This window comes from Rhamphochromis sp. 'chilingali' (genome assembly GCF_963969265.1).
Source record: "Rhamphochromis sp. 'chilingali' genome assembly, chromosome: 18".
NCBI lineage: Eukaryota > Metazoa > Chordata > Actinopteri > Cichliformes > Cichlidae > Rhamphochromis > Rhamphochromis sp. 'chilingali'.
Genome location: NC_137945.1, coordinates 40,289 through 64,716, shown reverse-complemented (window position 1 = coordinate 64,716; position 24,428 = coordinate 40,289). Strand labels below are relative to the sequence as shown.

Here is a 24,428-nt window from a genome sequence, read left to right as displayed (position 1 = left end):
ACCGGTCTCTCGCTGATGACGTCACTGTCCTCGGTAGTCAGGCGGTAGATAGCATTAGCCGCCTGGCTAACCTCGAAACGGGCGTAGAACCGATTCAGCTCGTTGGTGAATGCAGAGTCGGCGTTGATCGGCGCAGTGTCCCTGGCTTTGTAGTCCGTAATGGTGCGTAGTCCGTGCCACATACTCCGTGTGTCGCCCTGGTGGAAGCGGGACTCCACACGTTCCCGGTACCGGCGTTTGGCATCTCTCACCGCGCGCCGCACGCCATATGAGGCCGCTTTGTAGGCGCTCATATCGCCAGTGGCGAGACCCGCGTTGTAGGAGGCGGTCCTGGCGTTTACTGCAGTGCGGATCGATCTGTCCATCCACGGTTTCTGGTTTGGGAATGTGGTGACTCTGGCAGTGGGGATAATCTCCTCCGCTAGCATATTGACGAAGCATACTGCTACTTCCGTAAACTCGTTGATGTCGACTGCGCATGCTCTGAACATGTCCCAGTCGACGTCGTTGAGTGCGTCCTGTAGCGTAGCTTCTGATTGGGCAGTCCACCGTTTTACCTCCCTCTTGGTCACGTCTTCCCTCCGTATGCTTTGTTTATACTGGGGAATGAGGAAGATGGCGTTGTGGTCAGACTTCCCAAAAGCCGGGTGTGATACAGCTTTGTAGCCCTGCTTGTATGGCGTGTAGCAGTGATCCAAAATCCGATCCCCTCTCGTTGGACACGAGACATGCTGGTAAAAGTTTGGCATGACTTGTCTGAGGTTCGCTTTGTTAAAGTCTCCTGCTGCGCCCGGGTCCTTGTTTTGAAGCGAGCTCAGCACATCATGTAATTCGGACAAAGCCATACCTGTGTCCGCTTGGGGTGGGATGTAGACCGCCGTGGCGATGACTGAGGTGAACTCACGGGGCAGATAGAAAGGGCGGCACTTAATGCTCAGGAACTATAGATGTGGCGAGCAGCCGCTGGAGAGAGTAGAAATGCTCATGGCATCACACCACTTTCTGTTTATCATGAAACACACTCCTCCACCTTTGGTTTTGTTCGACTCTGCCGTTCTGTCCGCGCGGAGCACAAAGAATGAATCCGACAGAGTTACGGCCTGGTCCGGCACGGTGGGGGTCAGCCATGTCTCCGTGAAGCACAGAATGTTGCAGTCCCTCATGTCACGTTGGAAGGTGACCCATGCTCTTAGGTCATCGAGCTTGTTCTCCATGGATTGTACATTGGCCAGTAGGATACTGGGCAGTGGTGCGCGATGCGCCTGCTGTCTCAGTCTGTTCCTAATACCAGCGCGTTTTCCCCGGCGCTTCTTTGTTCTGCGCCTCGGATGAGCGGCCCGTCCTTTGTTGTTCTCCACGCCGCGTAGAATCTCTGGCGGCCAGGAAGGGTCAGGTTTAAAAGTGGCCAAGATTAGATGTGCAACCTTGGCACCGATGTTTACAAGTGATCCGCTGTCGTATACTATAAGACTAGAGGATTTTGGGATGTAAACCAGAGCAAAAAATAGGTAAAAAAACAAGAAAAGTGGATAGTCGGAGCGGAGCGGTCAGGAAGGCGTCTGGACGTGGCCGCGCCATCTTGTTCAACAGCCAACCACCGTGCTGCCAAAGCACTCACTTCTCCTGCCATGGATGGAGCCTCCTCCGTCACAAGTATACAGACAAGTTTCAAATCCAGACCACTTTCCTCAAAAAAAGCTGAAATCTTCTCAAGCATTGTTTCGCCAGCTGTGTGTCCCTTTAGTGGTAGTAAGCCTAGCAATTTGCCATCAAAAAAACGGACATATATGCACAACTGTGCATTATCAGTTCTGTCTGTGAACCCATCTCCTGCTATAGGCATCAGTTTTCTTCAGGTCATCTAACAGCACTTCGAACTCGTCTGATGCCAGAACTTCAACTCTATGAATATTTGAACTGTGTGACAGGTTTTTAATAGCAGATGTCACACTCACTTTAATTTTTTCATCATTTATCACCACATCCACCACGGCCAGCATGCAGTATTTCACTGTTTCAGAATCTGTGAAAGGCCTTTTCTTTTTCACCAAGATCCAGCAAACATGAAGGGAAGCTGCTGCATGTCTCTTGGGCTGTGCAGGACCCTCATCATCGTAGTGCAACTCCGGTTGTAAGATGCAGTTAAACTCGCAATTAAACTGTGCTTTTGCAGCCCTCTCCTTCGATCGCTCTGGAAAGTTTGTATAGGAAGTCTGGTGTTTATCATTGTGTTGCCTTCACACACTCACGGCAAATTAAACACATAGGTTTGGTGTTTGGATTTGGCGGTAAAATGATTAAGTACTTGTCAGTCCAGGCAGGGTTAAACCGAAAGGTTTTCATTGTCAATTTTACGCGTTTGGACTGAGAAAGACATGCTGTTGTCGCATCCTATATTACGATGATTATTTAATATGTTTACGTCACAGTGCATTGTGGGTTAAATATTGCTAGGCTACTAGGAGTGTTTCATTCAGTCTACACTATGCTGTAGGAATTTCAATTTTTAATTTTTTTAAATTAATTTTTTTTTGCGTTTCTTCCACGACCACAGACGGGGCCACTCACAGGTTGCTTCTGGGCTGCATGTGGCCCGTGGGCTGCCATTTGAATAGGCTTAACTGTGGATAATATTGTGCTTTGCTAAAGGCCAGTCCCATCTATAGGAAAATAAATGAACCTCTCTGAACAGGAAGAACTGTAATGATCTCCTGTCCTCTACAGGTCTGTTTTTTGTTTTCTATTTCAGGTTTTCATACTGTCAGCGATGTCACTGTTGAAACTCACCTGCCAGATGCAATAGAACCGGTGTCAGATGACCCTAAAGGGGTGGAGCTACAGGTCTCCCAGGACTTTGAAGAAAGCAGCTTCCCTTTGGAGCAGGTTCATGTCCTTTGATAGTTCTTTTCAGATCCATTGTTCCTTCTTGTTTTTTTTTGTTTTGTTTTTATCAGTTTCCTGTTTCTTCCTGCAGGAAGTGTTCAGGAAAAGAAAAGCTCCAGACTCAGGTGTGCTCTTCTCAGCCTCCACATTTGTCACTTCCAAACTGACTTTCATGACATCTGAAACACCTTTTTAATCATTTGTTTTTGCAGACCTGTGAGAAATGTAACAGAAAAACACTGACAGCAAAAAGAATGACCAAACCCACATGACTCATTTTAGCTGATAATTTCTTTTTTTTTTTTTCTTTTTTTTTACTCACAACCTGAAGACTCTTTTTATACACTGAACAAAAATATAAACGCAACACTTTTGTTTTTGCTCCCATTCCCCATGGGATGGACGTAGAGACCTAAAATTCATTCCAGATACACAATATAACCATCCCTCCCAAACAGTGGTCACAAATCAGTCCAAATGTGTGGTAGTGGGCACATCTGCTATATTGAGATAATCCATCCTACCTCACAGGTGTGCCACATCAGGATGCTGATCTGACATCATGAGTAGTGCACAGACCTGCACATTCCAGGGTGGCCTTTTGTTGTGGGCAGTCTGAGGTACACCTGTGCACTACTCATGATGTCAGATCAGCATCCTGATGTGGCACACCTGTGAGGTGGGATGGATTATCTCAATATAGCAGATGTGCCCACTACCACACATTTGGACTGATTTGTGACCACTGTTTGGGAGGGATGGTTATATTGTGTATCTGGAATGAATTTTAGGTCTCTACGTCCATCCCATGGCGAATGGGAGCAAAAACAAAAGTGTTGCGTTTATATTTTTGTTCAGTGTATAAAGGGTTTTATACATTTATCTATTTAGGTTACCTGTTACCTGTTCCTGTATTTAGGTTACCTGTCAGATCAAACTGAGGGTGAGTTGGTCCACAAGAGAAGGGCAGCGTTTCAACAAGAGGGAGAAGGATCTAAACCACTGTCGACAGGTAAATTCTTATACTTTTCACACAGTTTGCCTGAAGTTAAAATGATTGATAATCTTGCTCCAGCTCACCTGGTTATAGACCGCTCACCTGAAGAGCCGGGGCTGTTAACAGAGGAGGCGGGACCACCTGTGGACAGTGAGACTTGTGAGCTGAGAGCAGTGACAGAGTCAGACCTGATGTATGGTATCACAGCTTCCATCAAAACCTTCAGAGCACAGCTGGAGGAACACTTCACTGTCAGTAACCACATCTTATTGATTATTGGTTTTATTATTGGCTGTGATTAGATAATCAGTAACTCAAATTTCAGGGCCACTGGCAGAAAGTTGAAACTGAAATTCTTCTTTCGCTAAAGGAGCAACAACAACATGTGTCCGCCCTGCTCATGGCTCTACATCAACACAGGTACAGCATACACCATCCCTTTCCCCAGAATCCACTTCTCCATACCCAGGATCTCTTTTGACTTCTTATTTTTACATCATCACTCACAAGAAGTTAGTTTTCTACTTGATTAGACAACTCAGGGGTTCATCTATCGAGCTATGAGCATGTTCATAAACATGCACAGCTGTACTGCTAGCAGAGCAACTGATTTTACAACTAAAACTATAATATTATAAAAATCTGAACAAGCTTAGGCAGGCTGTCACCGGGTGTTCACTTCCTCTATGGTAGAATATCACTTTCTGTTCCTGTTACAACACACAATGGTGTTTTTCTGTAGCCAATTTAATTGTTTAGGAAGTCCTGAGGATCCCTGGAGAGAAACTGAACTTCCTCAGTTGTCGGAGATGATACATGTGCTGCCTAGTTTTTTGTTTTTTTGTTTTGGTCTGGACCTGAATGTGGGCAGACCATGTCAAGTCTGAGGAGATGTGGTCACCGATGTACTTGAAGGACTGCACACTCTCCACTGGACCTCCATTGATGATAATAGGCTTGTAGTCTCTGTGCTGACTCCTTAAGTCCACCACCAGCTCCTTGGTCCTACAGATGTTCAGCTGGAGGTTAAGTACTGGGGGTGATCAACCAATTATCCAATCCCAGGACAGGAACCAACTCCACCAAACAACTCAGCAGGCACACCCAGGTGTCCATCCCTAAGAGACAGAGAAAAGGAAAAACCCACAGCCATTGTCTGGTGGGAGGAGTCACACATAAAGAACAAACACTCATAACATTGAATAATGACAGAAGGTATTACAGGTACTGCACTGCAGTGGTTTATATCTATCTAATAGACTCGAATTTGCACATGTAAATGGAGAGTCCTCTTCACACACACTGAGGTTAATTATGGAGTTCCACAGGGTTCAGTGCTAGGACCAATTCTGTTTACATTATACATGCTTCCCTTAGGCAGCATCATTAGAAGACATAGCATACATTTACACTGCTATGCAGATGACACCCAGCTCTATCTGTCCATGAAGCCAGATAACACACACCAATGAGTTAAACTGCAGGAATGTCTTAAAGACATAAAGACCTGGATGGCCGCTAACTTTCTGCTTCTTAATTCAGATCAAACTGAGGTTATTGTACTCGGCCCTCAAAATCTTAGAAATATGGTTTCTTAATCTGGATGGCATTACCTTGGCCTCCAGTAACGCTGTGAGGAACCTTGGAGTCATTTTTGACCAGGACATGTCCTTCAACGCACATATTAAACAAATATGTAAGACTGCTTTCTTCCATTTGTGCAACATCTCTGAAGTAAGAAATATCCTGTCTCAGAGTGACGCTGAAAAACTAGTTCATGCATTTATTACTTCCAGGCTGGACGACTATAATTCATTATTATCAGGAAGTCCTAAAAACTTGCTGAAAAGCCTTCAGTTATTCCAAAATGCTGCAGCAAGAGTCCTGACAGGGACTAGAAAGAGAGAGCATATTTAGTATTTTAGTATTTTATTTATTTATTGTCATTGTCAGAGAACAATGAAATTGCGTTTGGGGCTTCCGTACAACCCGTAAATAAAATAGTGAAGAAAATAATAAATACCCCTTAAAACCCAAGTGTAAATATTTAACCCAGTGTGACTCCAGTGCAATAAGACAATCCTTAGCAACAACATGAGAACATAACAAGTAATGTTCATAAGAAATTCAGACAAAGACCTGAGAAACATGACATGACATGTACAACAATGCAACCCGTTCAATATTATTGTACTGTGAGATATGATATTTCTCCTGTTTTGTCTTTCCTTCATTGGCTTCCTGTTAAATCCAGAATTCAAAATCCTGCTCCTCACATACAAGGTCTTAAATAATCAGGCCCCATCTCATCTTAATGACCTTGTAGTACCATATCACCCTATTAGAGCACTTCGCTCTCGCTCTGCAGGCCTACTTGTTGTTCCTAGAGTATTTAAAAGTAGAATGGGAGGCAGAGCCTTCAGTTTTCAGGCCCCTCTGCGGGATTTCCATAATGCATTGAGTTTTTCCTTTCGAGTCACCTTTCACTCACTCAACGTGGGTTAATAGGACTCTCTGGTGAATCACACTTGTTATTAATCTCTCTCTCTTCCACATCGTGTCTTTATCCTGTTTTTCTTCTCTCACCCTAACCAATCATAGCAGATGGCCCCGTCCCTCCCTGAGCCTGGTTCTGCCGGATGTTTCTTCCTGTTAAAAGGGAGTTTTTCCTTCCGACTGTTGCCAAAGTGCTCATAGGGGTTCATATGATTGTTGGGTTTTGCCCTGTATGGATTATTGTGGGGTCTACCTTACAATATAAAGCACCTTGAGGCAACTGTTCTCATTTGGCGCTGTATAAATAAAGTTGAATTGAAAAACAGAATAATACAGACTGAAAGAACAACAGCTACAGCAGACTAAACAGCGCTGTGTGTTTGTGTGTTTGCAGGTTATTGCTGCTACAAAGGCTGGAAAAGGGTGTGTCTGATCAGGTGAAGCAATTTGAAGAAAACTCAACAAACCTGAACTCCTTAACCACTCAGATCCAGGTACTACAACAGACTGCAGTAATACTACAGTCTGTGTACATGCTCAAACACTTGAGTGCTAAATCACGGCCTCTGATTTGCAAAGTTGTAGTTTGAAAATTTATTTTAAAATGTTTAGCATTTATGCATAAGCTTCCATTTCTCCTCAGCTTAACCCCCAAAGTTAAGATATTTCCTCTGCACATCTCCAAACCATCTCTGCCTCGCCTCTTTAACTTTATTTCTAAACACATTTCTCTGCCACTCCTGAAAGTTGCTCTCTTGACACTCTATCATCTGCTTTCACATCTGTAGTGCTCTCTTCATTGAGATTGTCAAAGCAGGCCTAAAGCTACGTCCACTTTGGAAGCATTTCATGGTGATGTGGTGACAACTCACTGCAACTTAAAGTGACCGTGGCCCAAATGAGGACTGGTGGTGGGGAACAGGGCAGGGCCCGAGAAACTTATCTCTACTTCTACTACTAATGACAGTGAGGTGTATTTGAGGAATATATGAGTCTGTAGTACATGCACTGAACAACCAAGAAAAACATAAGCTGATGAAAAGTTGTGGCTTCTTCCAAACCAAAGGTTGAATTTTTAAGACCTGATCCAAAAATTGTTTTTTCCAGTCTGAGATGCAGCGACTCAGCTCCTTCTGCGCTGAACAACAGCAGAGGTCAGTCTGATTCCACCTGTTCACACGGAAAGATCGAGTTTGAGTTTTGTTTTAAATCTTACACTTAACTGATCCAGACTAGTTTTAACTTGTCAGACGTTAAATCTTCAGGATTCATTTTTTGTCACCTCAGGTTGAAGTCTTCGGAGGGTGGCGAGGCGGGGGTGGAGCATCCAGCCAGCCAGTAAAGAAGCATATGTCTTTGAGAGACACATTTCAGTTTCTTTTGTTAGAACACAAAGTTTAGTATTTAAGTTTCTCCTCAGAATACGGACAAAATATATTTGAAGACAACAAATAAAAACAAAGAGCAGAAGTCAGTGAGTTCATTTTTATTTGTTGTAGTAGTGATGATGATTTTATTTATAAAGTGCTTTCAGACAAAGTACACCTCTTTGAAAATAAAGAGATAAATAAAAGTGATGCACAGCAATACACGTTTAAAAACACAAGTTAAAAATAACTTCTTTTTTTTTTTTTTTTAAAGGCAGCGAATTAAGACATGTAGGATCGGATGAACAAGTGAGTCTTCAACTTAGCTTTAAAAACCCCCACAGAGCATGCCTGCCTTGCACCATCTGTAAACCTCTAAAACTTTTCTTTGGTAGCCTAGAAAGGAGAGCGTTACAATAATCGATACGTGCTGACATTTATTTGTTTATGTTTTATTTCTTATTGTCTTTAGTGGTAACAGCTCATTGCCATGGTTAAAGTTTGAAAGGCTGCAGTGACTTGACCAATCCACCAGGTGGAGACAAACTTGGTGGAGCACTTGAGAAATGATGTCTGTTCCAAAGAACAAACGCAAACAAAATATTTTAATAATCACAATAAATATGAGGGGAATAATGCCCACAGTTAAAAAAAAAAAGAAAAAAAAAAAAGAAAAAAAGATGCGCTCCTTGAGCCTGCACAGGTGGTGAAACGCTGAGTGTACTGGTCCCTGTGCAGCAGCGCCCCTGCTGCTTAAACAGTTTATGGTCTGTATCACACGCATGCAGCTCAGAGTAATCAGCCAGAGATTCAGAGCTTTCTGCAGTTTGGTGTTTAAAACAGCTGCAGTTGGTTGTGGACAAAAACCTTTATTTATGATTCAGATTACACTGACTGCATGTGAGCCACATGTTAATGTCGCTGCATGGCTGAAGAAATAAAAGGAGTTCAGGTGTTTGTACGAGGAGCTGCTGAAAAAACTGCAGTCACGTTATCTCCCAAAGCTTCATTTATTTCAGTAAGGTTACAAAGGAAACGCATCGCATGTTGAAATATCTCAGATTTGTCTTTCCGAGTTTTATTCCTGCACCCGTTTCCTCCCAAACATCAGTTTCGACCTTTTATCTGGACTGGAGTCTGTTCTGGTCCAACAGAGTCCTGCCTGAAACCAGTTTGTTTTTGTGTCTGTGCCACTAGTCGTCAGGCAACAAACTGACACAAGAGGAAAAACAGCAAAGATCCCCCAAAGGAAAGGAGATGGGGAGATGCCTAATGAGGCACCGTTAGAGACCTTAGAGGGGAGGCAGGTGGGAGAGAGCTGCTCAGGTGTGTCACTACTCAGAGAAGAGCACACCCGAGCAGCAGCAATCTGCTCCGTCTGCCTGAACTGGACTGAAACTGGACCTGGGCCAACAACTCTGTATTCTTCTTCTTCGTGGACTTTGATGGCCGGACTGATCCTGAGCTGCTGAGACATCACGGGTCGGTACCTTTCAGACTTTTAAACTGGATCAGTGCTAGGGTCCTGTACCCAGCTCATTTACAGTTTAGAATGTAGTTTATCTCAGAGCAATCAGTTTATTATAAGAGTGAAAACTGTTTATTTACATTTTTAAGATTTCGTTTTCCATTCAAACCCATTTCCATTTTTCCTCTATGGTTTGTTTTTGTTATTGCTTGTTATAAATCTACGTGAGTGTGACAGAGAGACCTGTCAGGCATGAACCAGGCTGTGAAGACCAGAAAGTATTTGTGAAGAAGGGTAAAAGCACAAATACACAAATCCTTTGCTGTCTGTGATCCACCATGTAGGATGTTTCCAGGAGGAAAAAGCAAATCCAGTGTAGGAAACGTTGTTTGGCTCCGTGTCCCCACACGACTGCAAGGATTTTAAATCTGGTTTGTGTTAAACAACTTCTACAATTTAAACTCAGCATTTCAATTAAAAAATAAACTACCTGTAGCATTTAAAGTAAAAGTACTCGGAACAATTATACACATTCTTCAAATGCTCTTCACAGTAACACTTTCATCTACTGATATCAGATTTCTATTTTAAAAAAACTCCAATACTGAAAACCAAGATCTATGCTACGCTAGATCTTGGTTTTCAGTATTGGAGATCTGCTTTTTTAGTACAAGTGTACTTAAGTAAAGCACTTGAGCAGCGGCAAAATACATGCAGACCCATACACACCAAAAACATTCCTTTTAGGAATGAAGCTAGCTAGCTAACACTGAAGAAACTGCTTGAGCTTCCTACACTACGAGTTTCATTAGTCTGTCTATCCCAGGCTTCACGTTTTAATGGAGCCATCCAACCGTCTTACTGCTCGGCATCAGCTGGGGGGCGTGCTCCTGGACCAAATCATGAAATGAGGTGGGGTGAGGCGGGGCCAGAAGCTAACTGGATTTATTCCTCCTTGCCAAAAAGAAAACAAAACTAATGTTGGTAAACAAATGTTATTTCTGTCAACGATCCTTAAAGTGGACTTTTCTCCCCCTTACGCCGTCCCTGCTACGATGTGCCAAGCTGTCAGCCAACAGTCAAAAACATGAATAAAAAAGCAGCCAAAGAAGAAGTTTAAAGGAGCTTCCTCAAAGCCTGAAAAACAACTGCTCAAGACCACTTTAAAAGTCACCAGGAAGTTGAGCTATAAAAAAAACCTGAGGGATGGCTCAAGAATTTACACACATTAAAAAAAACAAAGATGCGCTGTGTGGTGGGTCTTTGTCCGGTTCTTACTGGTTTCTATGGTTCCAGTTGAGATGGGCTGTCTGGGCGGCAAAACAGATGAAGAACGACTGGATGAAAAGGCAAAGAGAGAAGCAAATAAGAAGATTGAGAAGCAGCTGCAGAGGGAACGACAGACGTACAAAGCTACACACAGACTCTTACTGCTTGGTGAGATGCCGCCGTCTCTTTCAATCTATTTTTGTTTGAGCAATTTCAGAATTAACTTTAAAAAGTAGTTCCAAATATGGGGCACAATAAGGCTATGTTAGGCTTTCTGTCACAGTAGCACCGTCATGTCACCAGATTTTGGGTCCTCTGACAAAGCTTATATAATATTTTGAACTTTAGCCAAACATTTAGTTACCCAACAATAAATTATGACAATACTTGACATCTCTAATCAGACTTTAGCTCTTGAGCTCGTCACCCATGAAAGCTATGAGACTCCATGTGTTTACACCAGTAGGTGATATAAGAAGAAAAAAGCAGCCACTCATTTTATCCACTAAAACCTGGCTCAGCTTTCTGAATATTATGTGTGAGGAAGACCATGTTGACTGTAAGGATCGCATCTGTCCATCCATCTCTCTGTAACTGTAGGTGCAGGAGAATCGGGTAAAAGCACCATTGTCAAACAGATGAGGATTCTTCATGTGGACGGCTTTAATGCTGAGTGAGTTTATTAAAGCCATTAGCACATACACATTCGTACACGCATGCATACATCACAGTGTACATAACCAGTAGGTGTTGGCTCATGGAAACCTACGTCATGAAGCTTCTGGCTCAGTCTTTGTGCTGATGTTAATCCCAGGCTAGGTTGAAACTCTGCTGTTATTGAGTGAGCAGTGCGTCTGGGACTTAGGCACTCTGCCCCTCATGTGCAGTAGACACTGCACCCTTTTCTATCTGAGAATCAGAAGTTGGACTTCTCATTCCCACTGCTTTACCAATGCACCCGGTGCTAAAAGAATCACATAATCCACAAAGTGCAGAGAGATCAAAGCAGATCCCTCCATCACTTGGATACGCCATGAAGTTCTATGAACAGACTGACAAAAGGCGAGTCTGGCAGAGCCCACCAAGAATGAATAGGATGCAGAACATAGCTAGTAAGGTAAACATACAGTGGGGCAAAAAAGTATTTAGTCAGCCACTGATTGTGCAAGTTCCCCCACTTAAAATGATGACAGAGGTCAGTAATTTGCACCAGAGGTACACTTCAACTGTGAGAGACAGAATGTGAAAAAAAAATCCATGAATCCACATGGTAGGATTTGTAAAGAATTTATTGGTAAATCAGGGTGGAAAATAAGTATTTGGTCAATAACAAAAATACAACTCAATACTTTGTAACATAACCTTTGTTGGCAATAACAGAGGTCAAACGTTTACTATAGGTCTTTACCAGGTTTGCACACACAGTAGCTGGTATTTTGGCCCATTCCTCCATGCAGATCTTCTCGAGAGCAGTGATGTTTTGGGGCTGTCGCCGAGCAACACGGACTTTCAACTCCCGCCACAGATTTTCTATGGGGTTGAGGTCTGGAGACTGGCTAGGCCACTCCAGGACTTTCAAATGCTTCTTACGGAGCCACTCCTTTGTTGCCCGGGCGGTGTGTTTTGGATCATTGTCATGTTGGAAGACCCAGCCTCGTTTCATCTTCAAAGTTCTCACTGATGGAAGGAGGTTTTGGCTCAAAATCTCACGATACATGGCCCCATTCATTCTGTCCTTAACACGGATCAGTCGTCCTGTCCCCTTGGCAGAAAAACAGCCCCATAGCATGATGTTTCCACCCCCATGCTTCACAGTAGGTATGGTGTTCTTGGGATGCAACTCAGTATTCTTCTTCCTCCAAACACGACGAGTTGAGTTTATACCAAGAAGTTCTACTTTGGTTTCATCTGACCACATGACATTCTCCCAATCCTCTGCTGTATCATCCATGTGCTCTCTGGCAAACTTCAGACGGGCCTGGACATGCACTGGCTTCAGCAGCGGAACACGTCTGGCACTGCGGGATTTGATTCCCTGCCGTTGTAGTGTGTTACTGATGGTGACCTTTGTTACTTTGGTCCCAGCTCTCTGCAGGTCATTCACCAGGTCCCCCCGTGTGGTTCTGGGATCTTTGCTCACCATTCTCATGATCATTTTGACCCCACGGGATGAGATCTTGCGTGGAGCCCCAGATCGAGGGAGATTATCAGTGGTCTTGTATGTCTTCCATTTTCTGATGATTGCTCCCACAGTTGATTTTTTCACACCAAGCTGCTTGCCTATTGTAGATTCACTCTTCCCAGTCTGGTGCAGGTCTACAATACTTTTCCTGGTGTCCTTCGAAAGCTCTTTGGTCTTGGCCATGGCGGAGTTTGGAGTCTGACTGTTTGAGGCTGTGGACAGGTGTCTTTTATACAGATGATGAGTTCAAACAGGTGCCATTCATACAGGTAACGAGTGGGGGACAGAAAAGCTTCTTACAGAAGACGTCACAGGTCTGTGAGAGCCAGAGATTTTCCTTGTTTGAGGTGACCAAATACTTATTTTCCACCCTGATTTACGAATAAATTCTTTACAAATCCTACCATGTGAATTCATGGATTCTTTTTTTTTTTCACATTCTGTCTCTCACAGTTCAAGTGTACCTCTGGTGCAAATTACTGACCTCTGTCATCATTTTAAGTCGGGGAACTTGCACAATCGGTGGCTGACTAAATACTTTTTTGCCCCACTGTATATGGTACAGGGACTGGATAGTTAACCCTATACTACTGATGCACCCTCAGCAGGACACAGGACACCCTGTTTCCACACCACAAAGCACATGAAGGTTGGCTGTGAAAACTTTCATGCATCCTTAAATATAGTTATGCTTCTGCTAAACCAACACATCTAAAAGAAAAGTTTGAAACTGCACAAAGCAGATCCACTTGCTTTAAAGCATCAGCTGACTGCAGTGCGGTTGGTTAAATACATAACCCTGGCCAATAGGCATGATGTATAGGTCTTAGACAGAACCATGGTTTTCTCCAAACATGCGCATTATAAAAAAACAAATATCTTGACTTTGGTATTGTATAAAAGTGTAAGTGTTCTGGTTTAATACGATGCAGCTTTGCAAACTGTCCATACCTGTTCAGTCTTTGGGGTGAATTTGCTGGGATGTCCATTCCTAGGAAAATTGTCAGTAAGTAAAATGTTATTTATATAGCACGTTTCTAGATAGAAAGATCACAAAGTGCTTCACAAAGTATAAAACAAAAACTGTCAGCTGTCTTCCGCTTGTGAAAAATCCTTAAAAATGTTTATGAATGGCCTCGGTAGATGCTGGAGTCACTATATTTAATCCCTCATTAATGTCAAAGTGTTTATTATTATAATAAGTGTTTTTTGGATCAATATTTCTAATAATGACATCATCACAGGTGGAGACGCCCAGATGTGTCTCTGTTTGTGACTTGAATTGGAATAAAGTTTTATCTTGTGGAGTGTAGCTTGAATGACAAGACGTTGGGTGTAGATGGAGACTGAGGACTAAACAAACTGCAGCTGAACATGTTCAGACTCTTGAGGCATCAGGATGTTTTACCTGAGCCAGTTTTCATGTTGGTCTTTCAGGGAGAAGCAGCAAAAGGTTCAGGACATCAGGAAGAACGTGAAGGACGCCATCGTGGTGAGTGACATGATGGCGAACACAGAACCTCAGTAATTGGTTCAAACATTTGAAAAACAATTTCCAGTTGGAGGTTAATCACAGGTGGTGACGGACAGCTGGAGCAAGTGTGTGTGTGTGTGTGTTTGTTTGTTTGTTTGTTTGTTTTAGACAATTGTGTCAGCTATGACTATTCTGGCTCCGCCCATTCCCCTGGGTAACCCTGGTAACCAGTTCAGAGCGGACTACATCAAGAGCATCGGTCCTCTGTCTGACTTTGAATACACCGAGGTAACACACACACACACACACACACACACACACACACAGAGGTGAGGCTGCTTACCTGTAAAGCTGGCGCAGCGAGCATAAACAGGCGAGTTTCTTTCAGTCCTGCAGGAAATCAGACACGTCACATGACGGTCGGAGGTCGTGTGGCGTGTGAACGTTTGACTGGCTGGAAGAAAGAAGTTGTTAAAGGTGTTTCTGTTTTAAAGGTTGACGCTGGTGGATTTGAAGTGGGTGACATCACTGGGGTGTGATTGTTGTGTGAATTGTCAAAAGGATTTTCTTCACCACTCTGTGTAAAGATCAGTTTGTGTTTAAGTTTCCAGCCATCACAGAAATATAAATAATCACTGAAAGCGATGAAGTTAATCCAACATCTCCGTATTGTCACCTCGTGACCAATGGTCAGGACTTCCTGCAGGACAGGTGAGACCAAGGTGTGACACATACAGGCAGCTCGGCTGAAGCTGTCTGCAGTCGTCAGCAGCTAAGAGAAGACTTACCTGATTACAGGTGAGCTGCACCTTTAAAGCAGCACCAGGAGACCTGCTTTAAATCTTGTTTGTTTTAATGATGTTAATGACATGATGTAACTGCTTCACCTCAGCCGCACACACACCTGCCTCAGGGAATCACCTGAGGCCTCATTATCCAAACAGTGGAGTCTCTGAAGACTCAGACTCAAAACAAATGTCTTCCTGCGTTGCTTCACTCTCACACGCTTCACGGCGCAGTCACTGCTGTCCAGTCAGCCGACATCGCCCTGCCAACGTGTCAGCCGCCCTAAAAATATTAAACTGTGGAAATCACAGCTCCTCCTCAGTAGATTAGGTGTGGACGCTACTGTAATAACCAGCAACATGAGCTCTGTTCATCCAGCCTTCAGTCAGCACCACATGATTTATAAATGATAAAATCAACTACCTGTGAGTTCATGTTTAACAACATCTGCCCACTGACATACCAGTGTGGCCGGAGGGTTACAGAGCTGTGACATTCTACTGCGTAGACAGGAAGCCTGGGTTTGAACGGCAAACACGTGAAAATGAATGAAATAAACTACCTTTGTGTCCCGAACTGGATCAAGGTTTCAGTGTGACGGGATCACTTTAGTGCTGCAGCAGTGAGTTCATGTTAAACCAGGAAAGACTGTCCACTTTACTGTCTGTAGCAGGAAGTGCTGCACTGAAACAGCTGTTAGCTGTGAGGTTGGTGTTTGTGTACGAGGAGTGTGGAGGTGGAGAGCCTGTTTGAGTCCCCAGACCGACGGCTGGAGTCCGACACTCCAGTTTTTCCCTGCAACACCGGGTGTATCGAGCCAATCAGCTGGGCAAAGCAGATGATCAGCTATCAGTGCTACTTTATGCTATAAATGAGTCTCTTAGCCAACACAACCAAACAGTTTACAGCATCACAGGTTATCACACAGCACAAAATATTTCCTACTGAAACACAATCATGCTAACATCCATCAGCATGTCCACAGGGAAAAAAATCTCCATGTTACGGTCTCATCACATTTGACTTTGCTTTTCCTCACTTCTGATATGAAGTCGTCCAGTCAGTCAGACGATGTAAGGGAAAACACATCTCCAAAAAGTGTGCCGTCTCTTCCTCGTTGTCTACGCCCTTTTCCCCCTGCAGATATGCTGATGGATTCACAATCATGCTTCGACAGGAAACGTCAAAGCTAAACTTTTGATCTTTCAGGAGTTCTTTGAGCATGCTCAGAAGCTGTGGGAGGACGACGGTGTGAAGGCGTGCTTTGAGCGTGCCAATGAATATCAGCTGATTGACTGCGCTCAGTAGTAAGACACTCACATTCACATGTTCCAGTCTTTGTGAGGGCCTTCATTACACCCAGGGCACTGGCACACCTCAGCACAGATACCGCTTCTGACCCTCACTCATGTTACAACTTGGTTCAAAAGCATAAATGTGGAGACTGAGACCAGAGCTTGAAGAAGCATGGGTTTGACTTTAAATTACAAAAGAAGTTAGCTGTATCATTTGGTAACCCAAAGATTCTCAGGCATCCCATTGGCAGGTGTAGTCAGTTCACAATCAAACATAGGCCCCACCTGAATGCTACTGCACTGTCACTGCAAAGAGAACTGTGTCCTCATAAAGATATACAAACCATCACACACTCTGCAATCTCAGTGGACCAATCACAACACTCCTGTACAGCTTCTCATCATTATCTCATCCTGTGTTTCAGCTTCCTGAATCGGCTGGAATCAGTTCGGAGGCCCGATTACTCACCCACCGACCAGGTAACGAACCAGCCAATCAAACAGCAGCACCCAGCATGACTCACCTATTGCTGACTCGCTGTTCTCCTCCTGCAGGACCTGCTGCGCTGCAGAGTTCTGACTTCAGGGATTTTTGAAACCAGTTTTCAGGTGGACAAAGTCAACTTCCAGTAAGTGGAACGACCAGCAGAACAGTTTCACAGACAGGAAATTAGAATCGGAATCAGAAAGGGTTTTACTAGGGGACTAGTAAAAGCGCTATACAAATACAGGCCATTTACCAGGCCAATGTTGAGCAGGTTTACAACATTAGGAAATTGCTGTGGTACTTAGTGCAAACATACTGTCAGACAACGCTGAAATAAACAAAAATAAAAATAAGTGCTAAGTAGATAGATTTATATACATGAGTGCAGGTGGTGATCAGTGCAAACATGGAATGATGCAGTGAACACAGCATAGGGTCATATGTTAGTGGTGCCAACAGTCATGTGGTTATTGTTCATGAGTCCAACAGCAGAGGGGAAGAAACTGTTCTCATGGCGAGAGGTTCTGGTGCGAATGGACCGGAGCCTCCTGCCTGAGGGGAGCAGGTCAAACAGACTGTGTCCAGGGTGAGAACGGTCAGCTGTGAGCTGAGCTGTACGCCCCAGTGTCCTGGAGGCGTACAGGTCCTGCAGATGTGGGAGTCTGCAGCCAATCACCTTCTCAGCAGAGCGCACAACACGCTGCAGTCTCTGTTTGTCCCTGATAGTGGCTCCAGCGTACCACACGGTGATGGAGGAGGTGAGGATGGACTCGATGATTGCAGTGTAGAATTGCGTCATCGTCCGTGTTGGCAGGTTGAATTTCTTCAGCTGCCTCAGGAAGTACATCTCTGCTGGGCTTTCTTTATGACGGAGGTGATGGTGGGCTCCCACTTCAGGTCCTGGGTGATGGTGGTACCCAGGAAGTGGAATGAGTCCACAGTGGTGATGGGGGTGTCAGTCAGGATGATGGGGGGGGGGGCTGTGTGTTTCCTGAAGTCCACAATAATCTCCACTGTCTTCTGGGCGTTCAGCACCAGGTTGTTGTGGCTGCACCAGGGCACCAGACGTTCAACCTCCCTCCTGTAGGCAGACTCATCCCCGTCCGAGATGAGTCCAATAACGGTGGTGTCATCTGCAAACTTGATTAGCTTGACAGACTGGTGGGTGGAGGTGCAGCAGTTGGTGTACAGGGAGAAGAGCAGAGGAGAAAGAACACAGCCCTGAGGGGAGCCGGTGCTGATGGTCCGGGAGTCCGAGACATTCTTTCCCAGCCTCACATGCTGCTTCCTGTCCGTCAGGAAGTCAGTGATCCACCGGCAGATTGGATCGGGCACATTCATCTGGGAAAGCTTGCCTTGGAGATGGTCTGGAAGGATGGTGTTGAAGGCAGGGCTGAAGTCCACAAACAGGATCCTGGCGTAGGTTCCTGGGGAGTCCAGATGCTGCAGGATGAAGTGTAGGGCCATGTTGATGGCGTCATCTACAGACCTGTTGGCTCTGTATGCAAACTGCAGGGGGTCCAGGAGGGGGGCCGTAGGGTTTTGAGGTAGGAGAGAACCAGGCGCTCAAATGACTTCATGACCACAGATGTCAGAGCCACAGGTCTGTAGTCATTTAGTCCAGTGATCCTAGGTTTCTTGGGGACAGGGATTATGGTAGAGGACTTGAAGCAGGCAGACACATGACATGCCTGCAGTGACGAGTTGAAAATGCCAGAAAACACTGAGGCCAGCTCGTTTGCACAGTGTCTGAGGGTGGCAGGAGACACACCGTCTGGGCCAGGAGCTTTCCGAGCATTCAGACTCTTAAACTGCTTCCTCACATCTGTTTGAATATGAAGAGTTGTGGTGGGAGGAGGTGGTGTGAAATCCTCTTTTTTGTGGGGTGAGGAGGGGGGTGTTGTAGGTGAAGTGTTTGAAGGTGGTGATGGCTCTATGGAGGGGGGAGAGGTGGGGGAATGAGTGTCCAAAGTGTCTCTATTGTTGGGGCCGTTGGAGGTGTGAAGGCTGCCTGATAGCTCGTCAAAACGGCAGTAAAAGTCGTTAAGGGTGTTGGCTAAGAGCAAGTCGTCAGTGGAGTGGGGGGTTTTAGGCTTGTAGTTGGTGATATTCCTAAAACCTTTCCACACAGAGGCCGAGTCATTCTCTGAGATCTGCTGCTGCATCTTCTCAGAGTGCTGATGTTTAGCAATGTCCACTTCTTTAGTGAACCTGTACTTGGCCTCTCTGTAGCAGTCCCTGGCTCCGCTTCTGAACGCCTTTCTCTTTTCCAGCTACAGCTTTTTGAGTGTAGGAGTAAACCAGGGTTTGTCATTGTTATAACTCACCCTGGTGCGTGATGGCACAATGCTGACCTCACAGAAGTGGATATAGGAGGTGACAGTGTCCGTAAACTCGTCCAAGCTGTTAGAAGCAGCCTTCATTGTGTCCCAGTCTGTAGACTCCAAACACGTGCGAAGCTCCTCCACAGCCTCGTTGCTCCAGTTTTTTTTGGTTTTTTTTTTTAGCCCTCACGACAGGTTTGGAGAGCTTCAGCCTCTGTCTGTACGCGGGGATTAGGTGGATCATGACGTGGTCAGAAAGTCCGAGTGAACCACGCGATAGACCCCGCTGATCGTGCTGTAACAGTGGTCCAAGGTCCTCTCCTCTCTGGTCGGGCATTTAATATACTGCTTGTATTTGGGAAGCTCTTGGCTCAGATTGGCTTTGTTTGCTTTGTTACTTACTTAATTACTTCTTGTTCCTAAAGAAAACCATAAGCCCCATCAGAGAACCTGATTGTAGATCACTGATGAATAACCACAATGCACTGCTGACAAGTGTTGGGGAGTAATGGAATAGATGTACCGGTGTTACGTATTAAAATGCAAAATATGAGTAACTGTATTCCATTACAGTTACCCTTTAAAAGGTGGTAATCAGAATACAGTTACTTTGTTGAAATAAATGGATTACACAGCGGTATTTCCCTGTGTCATATATTAGGCTATGGCCTCTCTATTTTTGGTAATTCCACACACAGTGGAAACCCAAACAAAACACGCATTAAGAGGCTCTAATGCCCGTGTCTCAATCTCGCGGCCCATGTCACCTCTACTTGCGGCCCAGATAATGATGTGAAGAAATATTTTTCAATTCAATTTTATTTATATAGCGCCAAATCACAACAGTCGCCTCAAGGCGCTTTATATTGTAAGGTAGAGCCTAAAATAATACAGAGAAAATACAGAGAAAAAACCCAACAATCATATGACCCCCTATGAGCAAGCACTTTGGCGACAGTGGGAAGGAAAAACTCCCTTTTAACAGGAAGAAACCTCCGGCAGAACCAGGATCAGGGAGGGGTGGGGCCATCTGCTGTGATTAGTTGGGGTGAGAGAAGGAAAACAGGATGAAGACAATCTGTGGAAGAGAGACAGAGATTAATAACAAGTATGATTCAGTGCAGAGAGGTCTATTAATACAGTGGGGCAAAAAAGTATTTAGTCAGCCACCGATTGTGCAAGTTCCCCGACTTAAAATGATGACAGAGGTCAGTAATTTGCACCAGAGGTACACTTGAACTGTGAGAGACAGAATGTGAAAAAAAAAATCCATGAATTCACATGGTAGGATTTGTAAAGAATTTATTCGTAAATTAGGGTGGAAAATAAGTATTTGGTCACCTCAAACAAGGAAAATCTCTGGCTCTCACAGACCTGTAACGTCTTCTGTAAGAAGCTTTTCTGTCCCCCACTCGTTACCTGTATGAATGGCACCTGTTTGAACTCATCATCTGTATTAAAAGACACCTGTCCACAGCCTCAAACAGTCAGACTCCAAACTCCGCCATGGCCAAGACCAAAGAGCTTTCGAAGGACACCAGGAAAAGTATTGTAGACCTGCACCAGACTGGGAAGAGTGAATCTACAATAGGCAAGCAGCTTGGTGTGAAAAAATCAACTGTGGGAGCAATCATCAGAAAATGGAAGACATACAAGACCACTGATAATCTCCCTCAATCTGGGGCTCCACGCAAGATCTCATCCCGTGGGGTCAAAATGATCATGAGAATGGTGAGCAAAGATCCCAGAACCACACGGGGGACCTGGTGAATGACCTGCAGAGAGCTGGGACCAAAGTAACAAAGGTCACCATCAGTAACACACTACAACGGCAGGGAATCAAATCCCGCACTGTCAGACGTGTTCCGCTGCTGAAGCCAGTGCATGTCCAGGCCCGTCTGAAGTTTGCCAGAGAGCACATGGATGATACAGCAGAGGATTGGGAGAATGTCATGTGGTCAGATGAAACCAAAGTAGAACTTCTTGGTATAAACTCAACTCGTCGTGTTTGGAGGAAGAAGAATACTGAGTTGCATCCCAAGAACACCATACCTACTGTGAAGCATGGGGGTGGAAACATCATGCTATGGGGCTGTTTTTCTGCCAAGGGGACAGGACGACTGATCCGTGTTAAGGACAGAATGAATGGGGCCATGTATCGTGAGATTTTGAGCCAAAACCTCCTTCCATCAGTGAGAACTTTGAAGATGAAACGAGGCTGGGTCTTCCAACATGACAATGATCCAAAACACACCGCCCGGGCAACAAAGGAGTGGCTCCGTAAGAAGCATTTGAAAGTCCTGGAGTGGCCTAGCCAGTCTCCAGACCTCAACCCCATAGAAAATCTGTGGCGGGAGTTGAAAGTCCGTGTTGCTCGGCGACAGCCCCAAAACATCACTGCTCTCGAGAAGATCTGCATGGAGGAATGGGCCAAAATACCAGCTACTGTGTGTGCAAACCTGGTAAAGACCTATAGTAAACGTTTGACCTCTGTTATTGCCAACAAAGGTTATGTTACAAAGTATTGAGTTGTATTTTTGTTATTGACCAAATACTTATTTTCCACCCTGATTTACGAATAAATTCTTTACAAATCCTACCATGTGGATTCATGGATTTTTTTTTCACATTCTGTCTCTCACAGTTGAAGTGTACCTCTGGTGCAAATTACTGACCTGTGTCATCATTTTAGGTGGGGGAACTTGCACAATCGGTGGCTGACTAAATACTTTTTTGCCCCACTGTACATAGTGAGTGAGAAAGGTGACTGGAAAGGAAACACCCAATGCATCATGGGAAGCCCCGGCAGCCTACGTCTATTGCAGCATAACTAAGGGAGGATTCAGGGTCACCTGGTCCAGCCCTAACTATATGCTTTAGCAAAAAGGAAAGTTTTAAGCCTAATCTTAAAAATTTTAAAAATCATTATTCAAAAAAAAAATTTTAATGAGGGGAAATAGGCAGAGCTTTCCAGGCTCTGCTCGACTACTCATCACCTTGACAATAATCGACTGGTAAGACTCGACTGTACACTGTGTTCGTGTTTTCCTCCCAAACAATAAGTTCAGTTGGAGCAGCCTTTCAATGCCTCTCTGTGTCTCTCGCAAAGTCGACCCAGACAACAAAGTAAAGCTAGTTTTCAGCTACAAGCCCAACACGAACCCGACGTATTAGCCAGAGGTCCCTTTACTATGGTTCGGAGCCGCGGACCTGTTTTATATACGTGCCAAACAGTTTTCTATACGAGATTGCTGCAAAAAGTGCAGCCTTACCTAATGTCCACCTACTGTTACTCATTTATATTAAGATTTAAACATCTAGCTGGTGTTGGTATGGAGAGTAACCTTCAGTAATAGTAATAAATCACACAGCAATTGGACATTCATGTACTATTCAAAACACGTTACTTTCATTGAGTAACGTAACAGAATAAATTACAAACTACATTTTGGGGCATGTAGTCGGTAGTGGAATACATTTTTAAAGTAACCTTCCCATCACTGATGCTGACAGACAGCTCTAACCGTGTTTGTGTGTGTCAGTATGTTTGATGTAGGAGGACAGCGGGACGAACGCAGGAAGTGGATTCAGTGCTTCAACGGTGAGGAAAAAACAGATTCTTTATCGATCGAGCCTGAAAGCAGCAGGGAGTTTGATGTGTGTGTGCACTTGCGTCCAGATGTGACCGCCATCATCTTCGTGGCAGCGAGCAGCAGCTACAACATGGTGATCCGTGAGGACAACTCCACCAATCGGCTGCGAGAATCTCTGGACCTCTTCAGATCCATCTGGACCAACAGGTTCTCTGACTGACTGAAGTTGCCAATTACACTCTGATTGGCTGCCTTAAACAGGGCAGGGATAGCTCAGTAGGTAGAGTGGTGGCCCCATGATCGGGAGGTCGGGGGTTCGATTCCCCTGAACAGCTACCCTGAGGTACCCCTGAGCAAGGTACCGTCCCTACACACTGCTCCCTGGGCGCCCAATGGCTGCCCACTGCTTCACTGAGTGAATGGGTTAAATGCAGAGAGGGATTTTCCCCACGGGGACCAATAAAGTACACTTTCTTCTTCTTCTTTCTTCTAAACACTTCCTACCAACTGAGTACATGTAGTTGACTGTCCTGTTCTCTGATTGGCCATAGGTTCCTGAAGACTATTTCAGTGATCCTCTTCCTGAACAAACAGGATGTTCTTGCTGAGAAGATTCTGGCTGGAAAGTCGAAGCTGGAGGATTATTTCCCAGAATATAACAACTACCAGCTTCCTGCTGATGGTAAATATCCAAAGAGTGTGGAAAGTTAATGTCCTTGTCTCAAAGGTTTGCACTGAATTTCAAACTTGCTGCTCCTTCCTCCTGGAATAGGCTGCAGAATGTGCAGGAGACTTAAGGTTTGACTGAGTTTAAGGCCATTTTAAATGAGCTGAATGCAGTTAATTCAGGATGCAAATGGTTTTTCCTGAATATTATTAGCTTTGTTTCTGGCCTTGGAGCGTTGCTTCTGAAGGCTTATTGTGACTGAAGTCTGTACGTGATTTTTCTCCCCCCCCCCCCCTTTGTGTGATTGACTGCTGTATGACTTGTGTGTATATATATGTGTAGCTTACGCCTGTAATGCTGTCATTCTTGGTTGGGACTTTTAATCTTGAGACTTTTTATTTTTTCCTGGTTGAATAAACACAAATTGAAATCTGTCCCACCAACACGTGAGTGCGCCTCGAGCACGTGAACACACCTCTTGACCATGCACACTTGTTTCAGCTGTTCCAGACACTGATGAAGACCCCAAAGTGATGAGGGCCAAGTTCTTCATCAGAGATGAGTTTCTGGTAAAATCGCTTCCCGCCTTGACATCACGCTATCACACGATGGCGTGTTCAGACTAACATGCGACTCCCGTTTCAGAGGATCAGTACAGCGAGTGGTGACGGCAAACATTACTGCTACCCTCACTTCACCTGTGCTGTTGACACCGAGAACATCCGCCGTGTCTTCAACGACTGCCGTGACATCATCCAGCGGATGCACCTGCGGCAGTATGAACTGCTCTGACTGCTGGGCGCCGCCTGGCCCCGGCCACTCTGAAGAAGCCAATAAGTAATGGAAGCAGATAGCCGATCAATGCTCATAGCGTTTGTGATATTTATTAGTGATTATAGATTAGGACAGACTCTTATTAGCTGTGTGTTCCATGTTCTTTATGTCCTGCAGGGCATTGTGGTCAGAATTATTGGCATGGCAGCAATGTGTCATGTGGGAGGAGGTGGAGTCTGGAAATCTATTTTTACATGTTATTTGTGTTATCTTTGCTCTGATTGGCTGATCCATTTGAATAATTAAACACCTTTGTTTACCTGTGAACTTGGGGTCAAAGGTCAGTCTTTATTCAGAAGCTGTTCA

General features: G+C 44.6%; 2 protein-coding genes across 3 annotated transcripts in view; both read left to right on the top strand.

The window, feature by feature from the left end:
* Positions 1-7,993, top strand: part of sycp2l (synaptonemal complex protein 2-like) — a 24,125-nt gene extending 16,132 nt beyond the window's left edge. The window contains exons 17-24 of the mRNA XM_080864549.1: positions 2,750-2,883; positions 2,975-3,008; positions 3,803-3,895; positions 3,959-4,131; positions 4,206-4,300; positions 6,771-6,870; positions 7,484-7,530; positions 7,664-7,993. Coding sequence (XP_080720675.1) covers positions 2,750-2,883; positions 2,975-3,008; positions 3,803-3,895; positions 3,959-4,131; positions 4,206-4,300; positions 6,771-6,870; positions 7,484-7,530; positions 7,664-7,718 — 731 coding nt within the window. The 3' untranslated portion in view covers positions 7,719-7,993. The remainder of the gene's footprint in view (positions 1-2,749; positions 2,884-2,974; positions 3,009-3,802; positions 3,896-3,958; positions 4,132-4,205; positions 4,301-6,770; positions 6,871-7,483; positions 7,531-7,663) is intronic.
* LOC308385562 (guanine nucleotide-binding protein G(olf) subunit alpha-like) lies at positions 7,733-24,428 on the top strand. 2 transcript variants are annotated; one of them, XM_080864551.1, is made up of 16 exons: positions 7,733-7,850; positions 8,018-8,052; positions 8,941-9,225; positions 9,556-9,642; positions 10,508-10,648; positions 11,081-11,153; positions 14,100-14,154; positions 14,305-14,424; positions 16,132-16,229; positions 16,643-16,697; positions 16,773-16,846; positions 22,571-22,629; positions 22,708-22,828; positions 23,173-23,303; positions 23,790-23,857; positions 23,934-24,428. In XM_080864551.1, exons 5-16 carry the CDS (start codon positions 10,513-10,515, stop codon positions 24,078-24,080), a joined length of 1,137 nt encoding a protein of 378 aa, XP_080720677.1. In that variant the 5' UTR covers positions 7,733-7,850; positions 8,018-8,052; positions 8,941-9,225; positions 9,556-9,642; positions 10,508-10,512; the 3' UTR covers positions 24,081-24,428. The 2 variants fall into 2 exon arrangements, with proteins under 2 accessions (XP_080720677.1, XP_080720676.1); XM_080864550.1 differs by having other exon boundaries at positions 8,941-10,648.

Bases quoted from the DNA above. Each gene is read 5' to 3' on its own strand.
- LOC308385562 (XM_080864550.1), top strand. From the start codon at position 10,498: ATGGTTCCAGTTGAGATGGGCTGTCTGGGCGGCAAAACAGATGAAGAA. The intron at 11,154-14,099 runs GTGAGTTTATTA...TTGGTCTTTCAG, and splicing joins GTGGACGGCTTTAATGCTGA to GGAGAAGCAGCAAAAGGTTC. The intron at 16,698-16,772 runs GTAACGAACCAG...CTCCTCCTGCAG, and splicing joins ATTACTCACCCACCGACCAG to GACCTGCTGCGCTGCAGAGT.